The sequence below is a fragment of the Lynx canadensis genome, chromosome A1, assembly GCF_007474595.2.
Source record: "Lynx canadensis isolate LIC74 chromosome A1, mLynCan4.pri.v2, whole genome shotgun sequence".
Taxonomy (NCBI): domain Eukaryota; kingdom Metazoa; phylum Chordata; class Mammalia; order Carnivora; family Felidae; genus Lynx; species Lynx canadensis.
The window spans coordinates 105,907,657-105,926,457 of NC_044303.2; the positions used below are offsets into that span (position 1 = coordinate 105,907,657).

At 37.1% G+C, this 18,801-nt stretch overlaps 1 protein-coding gene across 1 annotated transcript in view; it reads right to left on the reverse strand.

The window, feature by feature from the left end:
- Positions 1-18,801, reverse strand: part of FBN2 (fibrillin 2) — a 255,055-nt gene that overhangs the window by 112,605 nt on the left and 123,649 nt on the right. Inside the window, exons 8-11 of the mRNA XM_030317707.2 lie at positions 17,564-17,689; positions 5,466-5,618; positions 3,736-3,969; positions 2,656-2,793 (exon numbers count right to left, since the gene is read on the reverse strand). Of these exons, the coding sequence (XP_030173567.2) occupies positions 2,656-2,793; positions 3,736-3,969; positions 5,466-5,618; positions 17,564-17,689 (651 nt within the window). The remainder of the gene's footprint in view (positions 1-2,655; positions 2,794-3,735; positions 3,970-5,465; positions 5,619-17,563; positions 17,690-18,801) is intronic.

Below are 18,801 nucleotides of genomic sequence, written 5' to 3' on the forward strand. Positions count from 1 at the left end.
ATTATTTGAATGGAATTAACACCTATTGCTAACAGCAGTTTTTCTTATATGGACATAAACGAGTGCCAGAATTATATTTGAGAGAAGAACTCTCAGGAAAAGGACAGAAAAATGTGGTGAGTAAATAAAACTTTACAGGTCTCAGGAGTAATTCTTAGAACAGCAAAATGGACCCAATTCTATTTTCCTTTTCTGTGATCCTTTAAAAGAGTTACCACCTTTCATGTTAGGACACTTCATCAGTATCTACCACAAATTCCCAAATAATAATGGCTGTTTGTTATTCCTCAAAACACAGCATAATTAAAGTAGTTACCAACCCTATCTTGGGCTCCTATAATTTAAAACACTAGTTAACTCATATCCTCTGAACTTTTTCTGATATCCTGACCTATTTATAAACTCAAACTGATGAGAAGCTGACCCTACAAAAAATACTGAAATAAAAATATTAAAAATTTACTTTCTGAAAATATTCCCTGATACTTATCTTTGTCTCTATGAATTACTATGGTTAGAAAGATAATCTTGCTTAGGTTTTAACTTTGCAGGACCAGAGGATGAGACCAATCTAGAATGGAACTGTTTGTAACAACGTTCGGGTAAAATACTAAAGTGAGAGGTATATTAACACCTTAACTGTACAGACGTGCAATCCCAGTGCTACCATAGACAGAGTTTTTAAAAAGGGTGGTAGCAGCCCTTCTCATGTGGGTTCCAGAAAAGGAAGGACCTATTTAGGACACCCATTGTATGTGATTAGCTCCTATCCTTTGCATCTGGAGTTATACTACCTGTGCATCACCCTTGGAGGGATGCTTGAAAATAGTTACTGAAATCACTTTCTGTAGGACTTAATTCTCTACACAAACCCTGGTTAAGGAGATGCTGGATTGCACACATGACTACAGAAAAAAACTTTTGATCCTTAAAGATAATTCTTTATGCCAATGTTTCACAGAATCCCCCAGAGTACAGGTGTTTTCCTAGGTAGAATGAAGTACACCTGGGTGCTAATATGAACTAAACGGTGGTCTGTGGCTAACTGAAACAAAATATTTAACTTTTGGCCTATTTTTATTTGTTGGTAGTGAATCATGCAGTGACATATGAATCACAAACATTAGTAGCAAAAAAAAAAAAAAAGTCAATCATGGGACTCCTGGGTGGTTCAGTCGGTTGGCCACCTGACTTCAGTTCAGATCACGATCTCATGGTTCGTGAGTTCAAGCCCCGTGTCGGGCACTGTGCTGACAGCTCAGAGCCTGGAACCTGCTTTGGATTCTGTGTCTCCCTCTCTCATTGCCCCTTTCCCACTCATATTCTGTCTCTCTCTGTCTCAAAAATAAATATACATTAAACACAAGTCAATCATGTTTCAGTTGATTTTGTATGTATGTACAAGATTTTATATATTGTATGCTTATAATCATGTTTTCTAAGAGGAAAGTCACTTACAAGTCATATAATAATAAATATATCAGTATTTCACAGTGATCCAAAAATAATCACCTGGTCTATCACTTAAACCAGTGTCCAGGAGTATCAGTTAAGCCAGGGCTCCTGTAAAACCCTAGGGTAAGACATTTATATAGATTATGTGAATGGCCCCTCTAGACTTGTGCAGCGCAAAACTTGTGCAACTGTACATGAGGATCCTGAGGTAAGCCTCACTGAATCATTCTGATCTTAGAGCTCTGTATTAGTTTACAATAATTGGTTTTTCCAAAACATCACATTTGGCTCACATCTTCCCTCATAATCATAGTGCACTTAAAACTTTTCAGTTTGCCCTGGCAAAATTATGATACTATCTGTTCCTGGTCTTGTCATCTGTATGCTATAACAGAAGATGTGAACCCAAATAGGGTATTTAGGGTTATACTAATCATGAAACATATACACAACCATTCCCTAAACTACTCCTAAACTAAAACTATTCTCAAGAGATCATCAAAACCCTCTTCATCATAAAATCCAAAAGATTTTTCGGTCCTCATGATATTTCTGCCATACTTCTCACTTGCCAATACTTTTCTCTTCAAAGGGTACCCCTGTGGAGCTTCAGTGACGTAATACTTTTGGATTATCTGGCTATCTCACCAATGCTATTACTGGGTTTTGTTTATGGGACCATGCTGCTATTGCACAGGGTTCCAGCCACAGTACTACTGTTATCTTTCTACTCCTGCTGGGGTTCGTTCAGCCTGGGTGACAATACTCACTGTCACGGTTCTCACAGTCACCTGAATTTCACTGATGCCTCGATCTGTAACTCTAGCTCTGAATACTCCCCTTAGCTTTAGACCCTTATAACTCAATGTCCCAGATACCTAATACTCCATATGTCCAAAAGTGACTCATCAACTGTAACCTCCCAATCTGCACCTTCTTCTGCATGGTGACGACACTACCATATATCCAGTGTTGTTCAGCTATGAAGGAAGGAAAGAGAGAGGCAGAGACAGAAATCTCAATATTTAGCATGTGAAAAAGTGGCAGATTCTTGAAAGAGCCTATGGAAGACCATGCACACAGCAGAGACACGCTGGAAATTAGCTTTGCTTCAAAAGACTCTTGTTTTAATGATATCCAGTCCAATTTGTTCCTAAAGCTATGAAAAAACACAGAAGGGTTAAAGAATCATGAGCTTACCTATGCAGTCCCCATTTGAATCCTGCTTGTACCCCATGTTGCATTCACATCGGTAGCTAGACACGGTAGGTATGCAGCGTCCATTTAAACACAGATTAGCATGGTGCTTACAGATATCTATTGTCTGGTTCAGAATAGCTACACAGAAAGAAAGCACAAGTGGTGTTTCATCATTACAACATGCACTGCTTTTATTAAAGCTGATTTTTAAAAGGCTATTTCATAGTCCACTCAGGTGCACATATCAAAGGCTCACATTATTCTACATTAAAACTTGAATGTTGAAAATCTAAAAGATATTCCTGAGACACATGGTAGTAACTTGCATTTGTTAAGTTATACATCTGGAAACCCTGCCCATAATGATGTCTTTTCAAAATTTCAGGAATGTTCTACTGTACATTTGAATGCTTTCCATTTCCCCCCCCTTTTTTTTGTAACTGTGCTGAATATTCAGATATAGTAAATAGGCCACATGCCAAAAAGAATAAACAGAACACTGTAGGACATCATTAAATATTATTAGCAAGAGCAGTTCTTATAAAAAGAATGGACTTAAATGTCAAGTACGCCAATGCCAGTTCTGGCTGGAAGCCCAAGTTATTCAACAAAAAAGGGTGAGGAAAAGAAAGATATTTCATTAAAATATTTGGATAGGCACAGACCAAGAGCAAGACTTATTCAGTTTATCTCAGTTGAAAAATGGTCCTGGAAAATAATTCAAGGGGTGTATGAACAGGGCAGCTCCAAACGGCCAAATGAAATATACTGGAACCAAAAACATGCTCTTTAATGGCGTCATCTGGACTGGAGTGTTACCATGCTCTTGTCTTTATTTTCAAAGCGAACTCGGGTCACTAGTCCTGTCTCCAATTTAGAAAGCTTATGGAAGAGAAAAACAGCATTTTCCTAAGAATTTTTTACTACTACATTATTTTAGATCTTGAAATAAGTTTTACACACATGCACATGCACACACACACACACACACACACACACCCCTTCTGAAAAAGATGTTAGGTATTAAAGTATCATTTAAGGCAGAAAACTGAAGTGTCTACACAAAGAGTGAACACTCACTTAGTCCAGTGATGATGGGCCCCTGTCCTCCGGCTCCTACACCAGCTCCCCCAACTCCAGGAGAAAAGCCATTGCCTCCAGGGATGGGGATGAAGCCTGTCCCTCCTGGGCCATAGCCATTGCCATTGCCACTTGGGGCAAAGCCATTCCCCCCAGTGCCTCCAGGTCTGGAACCAGCACTCCCTGGAATCCCTCCTATTGGAAGTCCATCCATGCAAAGTCTACGATATTCCTCTAGAAGAAAAAAACATCAGTTAAACATGGATGGATGACCTTCTGCACGATAAAAACCATCTCTCTACTGTAAGATTATTTTAGATTATCTCTATTATTTGGTCTGAACAAGTAAGATATTATCTTGATAAATGTTTTCAATGCTAGCAGTAGCAGGAAATGGTAGAGATATTTCAGAAAAAAAATTAAAACCTATTTGCCATGTCTTAACTGGGTTGTATAACCAAAGAATTGTCTATATGTGCATTTTGATTTTATCTCCCCAAGTGCAACTTGTAAAATTCCAGATATAACTATGAATGCAAGAAATTTTGTTAAATGGATGAAAACGAAAGCTTTAAGTGATTCATTATTTATATTTGGTTTTAATGAAAACTTCATCAGCATTGCACCTACACATTGTTCCTATCTCCTTTCTTTTCTTTACGTGATTAAGGTGGCTTCAGAAAATACTTTTTTTTCTAATATGGATTTTAACAGAAGACAGTGTTTAGTCAGCTTTTCAATCTTCACCTTATTTTCCCAACTATTAAAACTGAGAGAAAAGAAGCAAGCCTATAAGTCATCTCCTTATTTTCTTATCTGTCCTCAGAATTAGGGCACTGTGTCAGTAGAAATGAAGATTATTTCACTGAAACAATTGTCTCAGGGATAATACTACTAGCGAGACCATTAGTTTCCAAAATTATATACTATGCATTATTGGTGCTTTTTTTTAACACTTTTTACTACCCAATTTTGATGTTGGATAGCTTAGAGATTTTGAAGGAATATGCCTTAGTATTTTTCTCCATAACAGTACATATAGACACCTATCTTTAGAAGAATAGTTCACAAAGTTTAGTTGTTTTCATAATACTATAGTTTAACATAAAGGCTACATAATAAGACATATTGAATGCCTGTATGTAACTGATAAACATTAATTATAATTTACCATTCATATCACATTAACAAGAGAAGTTACTTCCCATTTAACCTAAAGTAATTTCCACATACAACCTCAATTATATGGTTAGTTAATACAGCAAAATGAATGACAGGTGTCCTTCTACCCTTGTATTCTTAATATTCAGGTCATTAGAAATGAGGAAATATCTCCAAGGATTGGGTTACTAGAAAATAGGGGCACTTATGAAATAAAATATAAACGGAGGTTACTCAAAGACAGTCATAGCTCTGAAATGAAAGATAAGCAGATTTCTAAAATGAATTGAAATATTGATGTTCAGAATAATTTTTAAAACCACTCACACAAAGACCAGTCATAATCAGCTTTCGGGAATTTTTCTGATATTAATAAAGTGGATATAATAAAAACTGATCCCAAATAAACAATGCTGCCCTATCCCTCCCCAAAATACCCTAGTCATACTGAAGACAGAGAGAGGAATGCACATATGACTGGACTTTCAGAAGAGCAAAGTACATTACTGTTGCTGATTTTCCTAACACTGCCCATCCTGAGGAGACAAGCAAAGCAGGCAGCTGCTCACCGGAGCCTCTGACGGGACAGGCCTCAGGAATGGTTCCGACACCCCAGCAGCGGCCGGGCTCACAGCAGCATTGCATTTTTGTCATTCTGCCTGGGAGCTCTTGTGCACAGCGACCATTCACCAGGCCCGAGAAACACGTGCCTGTTCTCTGATCTGAACATGTGGAAACAAAAGAGAAGGCGTGGAAGAATTATTTCAGGTTCTTACATCCATTACTTTACATATTAGAAGAGGCTAAGTGAAGGTAATCTTACTTAACCTCTATTATACCTATTTGTTCTTTTGCTTTCTATGACATTTGTTCATTTCCTTACTCATTTTCTAAGCAAATACTCACTGACCTATTCCATGCCATATCCCAGGCATACAGTAATGAAAGACACAAAGCAGATGTGAGCCCATATTATAGAGCCAGAGCTTGAAAGAAAGTAAGAGCCCAATTCCAGCCTAGATTATCCAATCTCCAGCTGACTTGCAGATGCACAGTGCTGTTCGCCACTGAGCATTTACGGCTGTTTGTTACACAGCAATACCTGACTGATACAGCTCCTGTTCTAGAAAGGTTGATCACAAACAGCTCCTCTGAGCCAGTGACATCTGAGCAGAGACCTGCATGGTATGAGACCAGGTGCCATGTGATTATCTGAGGGAAGAGAAGTTGGAAGAAGAAGAAGGGGATGTGCTCAATGTGTGTAAAAACAAGGGGCCAACGCAGCCAGAGAAGGGAACACAAAAGGAGAGTGGAAGACTCTAAGCTCAGAGAAATACCAAACACAATACCACGTGAACCATTAGAGAAGGACTTTTCAATTTTATATGGAGTGCTGTAAGAGTCACTGGATGCTTTCAGTTAGAGGAAAGATAATGGTTTACATTTTTAAAAAGAACTCTTTGGCTGTTGACAGTGGTGAGTGCAGGAATACCAGTGATGGGAATTGGTGACGGATAATGGGGACCCAGATGATGGTGGTAGCAGTGACAATGATAAAAGCAGTCAGATGGCAGATATATTTTGAAGGTACAGCCAGGGGGAATTGCTTGGGAGTAGGGTATGAGATTAAGAGAGTCTTGGAAATTTCCTAAGTTTCTGACTTAGACAGCTGAGACAGGAAGACAAGGGGAAAAACAGGATTCGAGGACATAGTACAAGGCTTCTCTAAAACATGTTACATCTGGGATGTTGAATACAGGAGCCTGGAACCCTGAGGGACAGTCAGGCTCAAGGTACATACCTATGAATGAGGTGTGTACACACGTGTTGTAAGCCATGAGGCGGGACAAGACATTTTCGAGAATTAGGGCAATAAATGATGTCAAATGGTGGTGACAAGTCAAGTCAGGTGAGGACCAGGCTGTAACCATGGGGCCTGGCAGGACTGTGATGGTGAGGAGTTTTGCATTATCCTGCAGTGTTGGGAGTAGAGCACTGACATGATCAAGTTTGATTACAATAAAAGGTCCCTCTGGCAGCAGAGTAGCAAATGGATCAAAATAGAAGATGAAGTCTAGAAGATGTCATCAGAAGAGAACATAAAATGCAAAATTGCACAGGGATAAAATATTAATATCATCTATAAACCCAGTGAGCTTAAACTAAAACTGTTTTTATGGTACCCAATGGAGATAAAATTGTGGGTCTGGTTTATTATATATGATTCAACTTTTATCAAGAAGCTTCAAAGAAGTTTTGTCTATGATGGCAAGAATAAATGCGTACCACGGCAATCAGGAGCCGCATTCCACTGATGCAGATGTATCTAGCAGTTGCCAAAAAGTTCAATTAATAGGTAAAGCTTAAATTGTTTTGTACGAGATACAGACTTTGAAACAAATATACTATTTTCTCAAATGGTCTGTAGTATACCTCAGGATGCTTCTAAGCTACTGTCAAAAAATAAATAAGCTACTGTTAAAATGGCTTTAAGGTACTGCCTTTAAGAATCAGAACACCTCCTTTCATTTCCCAAAAGGAAGTCACTAGGCCCAAAAGCAAAGTACTCAATTTGAAGCATGCATGCAAACTGCATGGCAGACATTTCATGAACTCTCCAAGCTGGGCTTGGACAGACTGCCACTGGGAATAAGTTCACAGGTAGGTGTCTATTCCCAAAAATGATCCAGGAAATTAATTTTTGGAATATTTATTCCAGGAACCCCAGATATCATATTCCTAGATTTACTTGATTGCTACATTTCTCAAGAATAAGATAAGGCAGATTAGAAAGTCCTAAACTCATAGCAATAATCTCAGTTACGAAACACGCTCGGTACTACAAAGTAGGCTGAATGTATTTCTGTCTTCAAGGATTCTGTAAGGAGGAGCTTGTACCATGAAGTTTGAGAAAAAATGAAAGACAAAACTCAGAAAACAAAACAAAACAACAAAAAAGCAAAACCATGGCCTTGAATCAGAAGACTTAGTTCTTCCATCAAAATCTTACTGCTTGATTTTGCAACTATATTTAAGTCTTCTTCTTTTTCTCGGAACAGGGTTTGTGGCAGAATTAAATAAAACAGTATTTGTTGTGTTCCCAGCAGAATGGTGGATTAGCTACCCTGAATATCCCTCCCAATTTAAAGATCCTGCCTAAAATATGAAAAAGTATTTTAAAAATACATTACATTACCCAGCTGGCATGAAAGAAAGGGAAAAACAGAGTCTCACAATGAAGTGAAAACAGGATCTTGAGAGGTAAGTGCACAGCTAAGTTTCAGATTTACAGCTTCTGCCAAACTCTGGAGACTTTCAATTTCAGCCCTGATAGTTTCACAGGGTCCAGGAAATAAAAGATAAAAAGCCCAGATTCTCCCTTCCAACACAAAAAGTAATAGAAAACTCCCTCATAAATGAAGGGCTCCAAAGACCCATATCCTTAGGACAAGGTGATAATGTACAGGAGGGAAGCTAAGAGACTTATCTGTCTCTACCTCAGTGTTGAGTGGAGGTTAAAAAACAAAACAAAACAAAATTAAACTAAAAACAAAAAACCTCTCCTAAGAATCTTAACTCCAAGCTCTTCCTTACAGAGACACTTTGGTGTCTCAATTCATACTAGGCTGCGGTCTGAAAAACTTCCAAGTAAGAATATACTACATAGAGGTCCTCAGGCAGGGATACCCTGTAACTGACAAAGGTAAAATACAACAAATTAGGACTTAATATTAAGCAGGTCTCAAAGAATTCTCATAGGCAAAGTCCCAAGAGACAGGAGTGGCTAACAAAGAAATAAATAGCTAAATAAATGAGTAAATAACACAAAAAAGAAACAAGGCTACATAAACAAAAGCAGATGAATAAACATCAGATATCAGATATGAGAATGGTCAGGACAGGTGGACAATTTGTAACTACTTTTAATGATAATTAATTAAATATTAATTATAAATAAATTATATTTCATATGCTTAAGGCAATTAAAGTCTGAAACTGTGAACAGATAAAAGGGGTCCATAAACCATGATAGAACAGTCTTAAAAACTTTCAGTGAAACCTCTATAAATGAAAACTATCATAACTGAAATAAAATTCCTAGTGGATGCATTGAACAGTATACTGCACATAGCTGAAAAGAGAATTAGTGAGCTCCAAGACGTATCTGAATAACTTATCTTCAGTGTACTTCAGAGAGACAAAGCCGTGGAGAATGTATGAAAAAACAGTTAAAAAATATGGAGGTGAGTATCAGAAGGTAAAATGCATCTAGTAAGAGACTAGAAAGTACTAGGGAAGAGGCAATATTTAACAGATACTATCTTAGAACCGTTCTAACAAAGTTCCAAGACAGTCTCAGATCTATGATGTCCAATAAGTGGGAAAAATAAAAAGAAATACACAGCTTGCCACATCACTATGAAACTGCAGATCCACAAAGAAAAAATAAGGAGGTTAAAAATGGCTAAAAAGAGAGACTGATTACTTTCCAAGGAGTATTTGAACCAATCAATGGCTTCTTAATAGCACCAATGGATGCTAAAATACAATGGAATATTGCATCTTCTGTATACTATGATAAAACAGCTGTCAACCTAAAACTCTGTATCCCAAGAAACCATCTTTCCAGAGAGAAAATTAATGTGATTTTCAGGAACTCATAAAAAGAAAGAATTTTCTGAGGCGCCTGGGTGGCTCAGTCAGTTAAGCTTCTAACTTCCGCTCAGGCCATGACCTCACAGTCTGTGAATTAGAGCCCCACATCAGGCTCTGGGCTGACAGCTGAGAGCCTGGAGCCTGCTTCAGATTCTGTGTCTCCCTCTCTCTCTGACCCTCCCCCACTCACACTCTGTCTCTGTCTCTCGAGGATAAATAAATATAAAAAAAAAAAAAAGAGAATTTTCTACCAAAATATTCTTGCTAAAGGAAATTCTAGAAGAGGTGCTTCAAGCAAAAGGAAGATGATTCCAAATAGAAGGTTTGAAATATATGAAGGAATAATGAGGAAAAATAATTAGATATGCAGGTATATATAAAAAAAACTCTGTAATATTACACAGAAATAATTTGTTTCAAACAGAGTGGCAACTGACTAGAATTTTTAAAAGTTGAGAGGGGGAGATCTAAGTGCAGTAACCATCCTAATATTCTTTCATTGTTTTGTATGAGTAAAATACAGATTAATTTTAGACTTTGTTACATATGCACCTTAAAATGCTAGGATAACTGCTAAAACAACAGAAATGGAAGTATATAATTTCTAAACAATAAATTTAAAAGAATGGGGTGTGAGGGAGGAGGGAAACCAATAAATAAAAAAGAGAGCAAGAAAGAGAAAAAAAGTAACAGAAAAGAAAGATAAATAAGAAGCACAAAGAAGGTAAGAGAAGTACAAACAGATTGGTTACTATAATAAATACAAATGGATTTAAATCTCAATTTAAAGGCAAAGGTTCTCAGGTTGTGAAAAAATATTTTTTTTAATATTTAGGCTGTTTAGAGGAGATATATTTACAATCTAAGGAAAAAGAAAGATTGACAGGAAAAATATACACCAGGCACATATTTAAACCCTCTGAACCCCACTCACAAAATGTGATGCACAATGAAATAAAATACACAAAAATAAAGTATTAAGGAATAGATCAAGAAGAAAACAATTTTAGGAAGCCAATACATATTGAAAAAAAGGTTTAATTGACCAGGAAAACTTAATATTTTAGATATTTTTCACTTTGTAACATAACATCAAAATATATACACAAAAACTTAAAGAACCACATGGAGAAACTGAGAACTCTACTACCACAGTGGAATATTTACACACCTCTTTCAGTAATGGGCAGATATAGCAGACAAAATTCAGTAGATAAAGAAAAAATGTGAATGGTACAAGTCACAAGTTTGATCTAGTGGACAGATTTATTCAACAACTGAAGAAAACACATCTTTTTCAAGCCCATGTGGAAAATTTGCAAACCATGGAAACCCCATACACTATAAACAACTAATGGGTCAAATACAATATCACACTGGAAGTAAGGTAATATGTATAAAAATGAGTAGGTGCTCATCAGGAATCTATACCAGTTCCAGACTTTCGCAATCTGCAATGATATTGTGAGAGGTCTACAAATCGGTATTTACAGTGAACACTGAAAAATCAGTATAAAATGCCTCACCATATGTAGGCACTACTGTGATTCTCATATATGGAGACTTCACTGTGACTAATAAAACACAAATTCATTTAAAATGATTACTAAATACCCAGTTGCTTTTCTATAATGCAGTTTCTCAAAGATAATGAATTATCATCCTGAGTGGATCTAAAAAGCAATTTTCTGTGTGTCCAAGAGGGGTCTTCAAATTCAATTAATATAAATAACCACTGCTTTACATGATTTGGAAATCTCTACTCAGCCCTAAGATATGTATTGGACGAAACCATGTCATTTGTGAGAGGGTGGAAGGACAGAAAGAGAGGATTGGAAAATAAATCATACATTTTTTCATAAATTCTATGATTAGTTTCTTCTAGTAACATCAGAGAAGCAGGCAATCTACTTCCAACCCTTAGAGTCAAATTCATATTATGATAAAATACAGGTGAGTTTGATGTCCCATAGTTAATGTCTCCCTAAAAATACATTACAAACCAAACCAGAGGCTCATTCCTTTGCATAACAAAAATTGCATGGTTTTGGGAAAGCACTGGGTTGAAAACGTGTCACATGCAAGAATATCTAGAATAGAAAAGGGACACCCAGTAGGACTAAGAGTTGTCTAGGCACACCATCCCTTGAAATAGGGAATTATTAGGGATGAAGGCAGATGAGGCAGATTTATTACACAACAAGGACAAATCCTTCTAACGCTTGATATATGTTTAGCTGCAGGAGTGATATGCCAGAAATAATGAAAACAAGTCTATTTTTCTAATAATCTCCTATCACCCTCACCACATTCCTGAACAAGGTTTACATGAAGTCTCATTTAAAGCCACACTGTGGAAGAGGAAGCAATTCATCTTCTCTGATTAAAATATGGATCTAACTTGAAGCAAAATAATGGTACTCTTATCAGTGTTTTCTCATGGCTTGACATTTACTCTAAGCTTAATTTAAGAGAACTAATGGTTAATTACACAATGTGATGAAAACTTTGTAAAAGCTGGGGATTGTACCTCGAAATAAATAGATCTCCTGTTGAATGAGTTTTGCTCTTTAAAAATGAAGGATTCAGCTGGAAAACACTGATAAGGTTAGCTCAGGTCAGAGTATTAGTGATCGTAGGTGGTCAATAAATAGAAGCCATTGTCTCAGGCTGCATCCCCTGATACTGGAGGACTGCACCTGCCTCTTTGATGATCTGGGGCCAACTTGGGTTCCTCTTGATTAATTCTGCAGATTCTTGCTATTCCTAAAATACTTCCGTGTATGCTTTCATGTTTCCATTACACAAGGCTAACTAGAACAAGGAACAATGAAAGAAATAGAAGCACTGTGGCTCCTAGGTTTATTTTTTTCCTTAAAATAATGAAGTGTTTCTTCCTTACCTATATAACCCTTTTCTTGCTAGGACATTCCTTCCTAATTAAAACCAGTATCCCTGTTTCACCACTTGTCTTCTACATGATTCTGAAGTTAAAGGTAAAACACTACTCAGTATACTGTTGCTTCTCTGTCTCCCCTTCTCCCTTTAGTTAAACATTTTTAGGCGTCTTGGGTTATCTCTCAAGCATTTTGCAAATAGGCACGTGCACATGTGATCAACACCCATGGCCACCTAGAAAGAGCATCTCCTGGTCATCACTCTCTATCTTCCTCATTTCTTTTAAAATGTTTTTCCCCCACTGATTTTCGTCTCTGGTCTCTGTCCTGCTCAAATTCTTAAGTCACTCTCACTGCGCTCTGGATCAATCTGATACTCCTCAGCACAGAAGAACCTCAGCAACAGAATCTTTATCTCAACCATCTGCCTTGTTTTGTTTCCAACTATTTCCTCCCCTCAGCTCTCTTTCTCAGATGAACTCTTCGCTCCCTCTCCAGAGCCCCTCACACAAAGTTTCTGTGTCTTGCTCATGCCTTTCTTCTTTGCTTGGCAAACCTCTGTTCCCTTTATGAAGCGCCTACCTGTGTGCCAGAGTCTACGCCAGTGCCCATTTCCTCAAGAATTTTTGACTTATAGTATCCAGTGCCTACAAAACGATTTAGCAATTTATCACCTATGGTCTCAAATGTTCTTATTTTTTTTTCACATTATGTTTTCAGGTTTTGTTTCCTTAAGAATATTCCAAGGCAATATAGTGCACTGAAACTTTTGTAAGGCTCAAGAAAATGTCCTAGGATGTTGTAGCTATAAGATTTCTGAACTTTCTCATTTTCTGAATTTCATTGGCTTTGCTGCTGACTGGTGCTTTTGTATCTCTGCTCAAGGTCCCTGCTGGCTCTGTTCATAACAGCAGCAGGCACGTCATCTTGCATACAGAATTTGCTCACTGCTCTTATCAATTCATTAATTACTCATTGCTGCCTGGCAATCACTCTCTTTGCCTATATAACAATGTGGAAATTAGGTATCAATAATGCCAGAGTATTCTAAAATGACACAAAGGTCATTAAATTGGGCTATTAAAAATGCTTCTAAGAAAAAGATTATTAGGCATATTTCTACTCTTTTTAGAAGTGACGTATGTTAGTACTCTGCGTTGAAAAGAAAGCTCTGTCCTGGATATTAAAAAGAAAACTTGATAAAACATACTAGATAAAATTAAATTAGGCACTGACTTTCATATTTAGTATAAAGTAAAATGGGAAAACTATCCTAGTTTAAAATTAAAATGCCCAGCTAAATTCTTCTGTCATATGAAACTGTTTTCCTACCCATAAAAGAAAAAAAGGCAGTTTATTGATGCTTTACCCATGATCTTAGCCAAAAGGCCAAGAAGCAATTATTGATGCTTTATAATGTGGTATAGACTCAGGATATTTTTGTTAACTAGAATAAGAAATTATGACAGCATTAAGCCTTCATGGAGATAACATGCATTTTCATACTCAAAAAAAAAAAGTTCTTAGTCCAGCCAACTCATTATTGTCAGTATGCATGTGGTTATAAAATAAATAGCATAGAAATATCCAGGACATACATAATTCAATCATAAACAAATACAGTCTAAGAAAATACAGAGTCAAATTTTTAAAAATTAAAATCAAAGATCTCTTACACATTAAAACATCAGATTTGTTTTTTTTTTTTCATATATGGAAAACACATCCTTACTCCAAATGTAACACAGTTATTCAAAAATGTTTTAAGGTGGTTACTTAATTTAACTATGGCTTTATAATTTTGGAGTGTCATTCTCCCCTCCTTAGGGGATCTCCTTTGTTCCTGGGTCAGGATGTCAACACTGAAATGAACGGAGACTCTCACGCTTAGCACAGGACTCAAAGTGCCTCAGCTCTTAGAAGCTTAAGCAGGCTCTTGTCTTAGGGGCATCCTGGACCCCAACACACCACGTCCAGCAGGATGCCAAATGATGTAAAGCAGTTATTAACCAACACAAAATTCTTACATCCAACATCATCTACTTCATCCATTTGCTGGTTTTCTATCCATTCGTAAAAGATTTATTGAGCCCACAGGACTACACAAGTCACCATGTGAGGCTCCCAGGGAGCAGCATAACGCAGAACCAATGGAGCTTATAGTCTGACTGACATATAGAGTGTAAATATCTGTGCAATGTGAGAAAGCCAGAAATGAAGGAAACGAAAAATATTATGGGGCGGGCTGATTAATTGTGCCCAAGAAGAAAATGTGACATCTAACTGGGGACTCAGAGGACGAGTCAGGTTTTAATGAGCACAGTGAGGGGACATCAAGATGCTTCAGAAGAGAAGCTATCATGGACAAAGGTATGGCAGTTTGGTCATGTACAGCAGTGACAGAAATGTGAGTGTTGAGGCAGCAAGCTGTTAGCAATGGATCTTGAATAAAAGCTGGGACCAGGTTCTGAAGGGCTTTGAATGTTCAGGTAAAGACTTAAAACTTTACAGAGACAGGCAAGAGATGAAGAGAGTTTATGGTAATTTCAAAGTAAATCAAATATCTGACACCGAAGAGAAACAACCTCCATAAATCACTGGGAATCTTGATCTTGATTATCGGAATATAACAAAGACTATGCCTTTTTTTCAATGCAAAAAAAAAAAAAAATGAACACAAATTGTTGACTAAAATATTTAGAAATTTAAAAAAATCAAACATGAGGATATAATTTGGAAATATAATATAAAAGACTAACATTTGTTGCGTCAAATTCTTCTTTGTAACTAATTTATTTCCCTTATCACCCCTTAAAAATCTCCATTCCAATCCATTCTCAAAGGCCTTCAATTACTCTACAGTGCCTACCAAATAAAATACCTTACTTGGATTTCCAGAACTTCACAATAATAGAGTCGCTTACGTCTCCAGCCTCCCTTTTTCACCTTGCCATATTCTAGAACATAAGTTTCCTGAAACCAGGGTCAATGGCATCCAGCAAGTGATGTTCAATGATGGCTTCCAAATGGCTATTTCTCCTACAGCGTTGGGTCTATGTCTGTTTCAAGGTGGCGAATGTGTGGATGTGTGTGTACACACAGTATCTTCCTACATAGTTTTAGAAAATCAAGCCAGTGGGGCTAGTTCTTACTAGTTTTCAACTCTCACTGACAGCTGACTTTGAAATTATGTTCCATAAATTAGACTTACATGCAGTGAATCAATGGGCATACTGACCCTAAAACTGATTAAATTTTCTCCATGTTATAGACCTAATATTCCACATAAAATGTTTGACCTAACGTAAGATAGGAACTTTGATGCATTCATAAAGAACAAACAACATTCAAATCTTGTCACTCTAAGAGGGGAGAGGAAGGCTAGAAGCAGACATCCTACCTCTTAAAGCAGATTGTTCATATGGTGCTAAAGAAACCACTCAGGCTAAGACCTTGATATTTAGACACAGGTTATCCACTGCCTTAAAGTAGGTAAGGAGGCAGTGTAGTGGGGCAGTAACACAGACGCAGGTGTTACTGGAGCAATCTGGATAAGAACACTGGTTCCATCTATTGGCTCTGTACTATTGTGTAAGTCACTTAAATTCTCTGAACCTCAAATGTCATTGTCTGCAAATCTGAATAATTACACATATCACACAGAGCTATTACAAGGATTACATAACATATGGGTCCAGTGCAGGCATATATATCCTTCTTCTCCTCCTCGTAATAACAACAAATATATTTTATGAACACAGGGGAAGGGAAGGAAAAAGAAAATAAAATAAAAACAGAGAAGGAGGCAAACCAGAAGAGATTCTTAAATATAGAGAACTGAGGGTTGATGGAGGGGTATGGAGGGAGGGATGAGCTAAATGGGTGATGGGCATTAAGGAGGGCATGTGTTGGGTTGAGCACTGGGTGATATACGTAAGTGATGAATCACTAAATTCTACTCCTGAAACCAGTATTACACTATATGTTAACTAACTTGAAGTTAAAAAAAAGGAAAAAAAACAATAAAGAATATTTTATTGCACATTTACTAGAAGAAACTGAAATACAGACAGGTCAGTATATTGCTCAAGGCCCCACAGCTATGAGATAATGAGATAAGATAGCTGTCCAATGCCTTACATGTGGCATGTGTCTCATAAATGGTAACTATTATTTATTTTAATTTTTAAAATTTTTATTTATTTTTGAGAGAGAGAGAGAGAGAGACAGAGTGCGAGCAGCAGAGGAACAGAGAGAGGAAGACAGAATCCAAAGCAGGCTCCAGGCTCCGGGGTGTCAGCACAGAGCCCGACACGGGGTCGAACCCATGAACCATGAGTTCATGACCTGAGCCAAAATCAGACGCCCAAATGACCAAGCCACCCAGGTGCCCCATAAATGCTAACTATTATTTTCACTACCACTACCTCTGTTTCTTCTATGACAGCCATTGTTGTTCTTCTATTATTTAGGATGACAACACAGTATTTTGAAGGAGGGATCCCCATCCCTCATGTTCACTGTTGGATGGTTGACCTAAGTTTAAGCTTTGCTCAATTAAGGATGACCTACATCATAACTGAGAAGCAGTGTTTCATTTGTCTAAACAAAGGAAAACATACAAATGTATTTGGCTCTACTCTGAATATGTTTAAAACACAAAATTAAAGGTGTCAATTTCTTTTCTGCAATAATTATTTTCACTAGAATAAACAAGCTCTAAGTAAATAAGACACTGACATCCGTTCATAATGAATGCATAGCAACAAAAGAAACTTTAATTACTACATCCCGGCTTCCAAGGCAGATTAAAAAAATCTTTCTCCAGCCTTTTTGTCTCTAGCACTGGCCAAGAGCAATGTCTTGAGGAAGTCTTTCTTCATTTCCAAAATGACTCTGACAACATAAAACAAACCCAGATGGCTTGTGAAACTGAAGTCTTTGCAAAGAGCACCTGGTCTATCAATCCCTCAATAGTGGTACCATTTATTTTAAACAACCTTTTCAGCCATTTACCCAATGGTTTTATAATCGTTGCCATCTTCATACGTGTTTGGGCTATTCTGTTATTATAAAGGAGCACTGTATTGTGCCTTCAAAAATCCAAGGCTTACCGATGCACCGAGAGCCATCTGTTGAGGTTACATATCCACGTGGACAAACGCAAAAATAGCTTCCCACGGTGTTGGAACATTCGCCAGTCACACATATCCCAGGAATGACGCTGCACTCATCGATGTCTAATCAAGGGAAGGAGGAGAAGATGATTGAGAAAGGCCTCCATTAAATAGCTTTTACAAGGGATTTTTTTTTTTTTAAAGAGTATCAGAGTACTCATGGTTGATTAGGTCAGATCATATAACCCTGAATATATTCTTGTTTCAGACCCTGAAGAATTTCTCACACACATCTATGGGAACTGAGATGAAAGCAAACTCCCATGGCAGTAAAACAACGCCAACTAAAGCAAAACTCTATATCCTTTTCTCCCCCCCCAAATGCAACTTAAATTGAAAATAAGTAAAAATGTCAATGTTTTAGTTTCCATTCTACATCAATTAGGAATTATCCTACTACGGTTTTTAAAAAACACATACGGGATTACATTTTAAAATGTGGAATAACTAAATACATTTAAAAATTTATAGCTAATTTTCACACTAATTATTTGAGCCAACAGAGGCAGCACAAATTTTTCTTTTTTCTATTTGGCTTCAGGATATGTTTTCGTACTTCCATTTGAATATGGGTATATTTGACATTCTGGGAATTAACTTTAAATCTAAAATAATACAGAAACATGGCAGAGGGCAAACTTGGGAGGCTTTGGGAGGTGTCCAGTTTTCCTATTGTACCTCCCTGCACTTACCCGTTCAGCTTACTCAATGCTGGGACAAGTCTATCCCCTTACACGTTAATCAAAGGTCTGCTTTCTTTTAAGCTTTCACTAAAGCAGAAAACCTGGCCATTTACATAAGCCTTAATCTATTTTTCTTCTAGTTCAGTAAGCAGAGAAAGGTCGAAAGTCAAACAAAACTACAATTAGGTACACTGGGAGCTAACTGCTAATACATTTACAAGGAAATGAGCAATTGTAAGGGAAACCCAGTAGTTGGCCATCTTCTTTAAAGCACAAAGACCAATGAATACAGGGAAAAGTCATAAACGTGGATGATTACTGACCAGCAAACCTGAGTTTTTAGATTCTTTTGTTTTTTTTTAATTTGCATATATATTTTTTAATGTATCAAAACAGGAAAAAATTATATTCTTGTAAATACAAGGAAAGAAATTTTAAACCCCACAATTTTCAGAAATGGTTGGCAATCTCTTTTTTGAATTCCTCTATTAA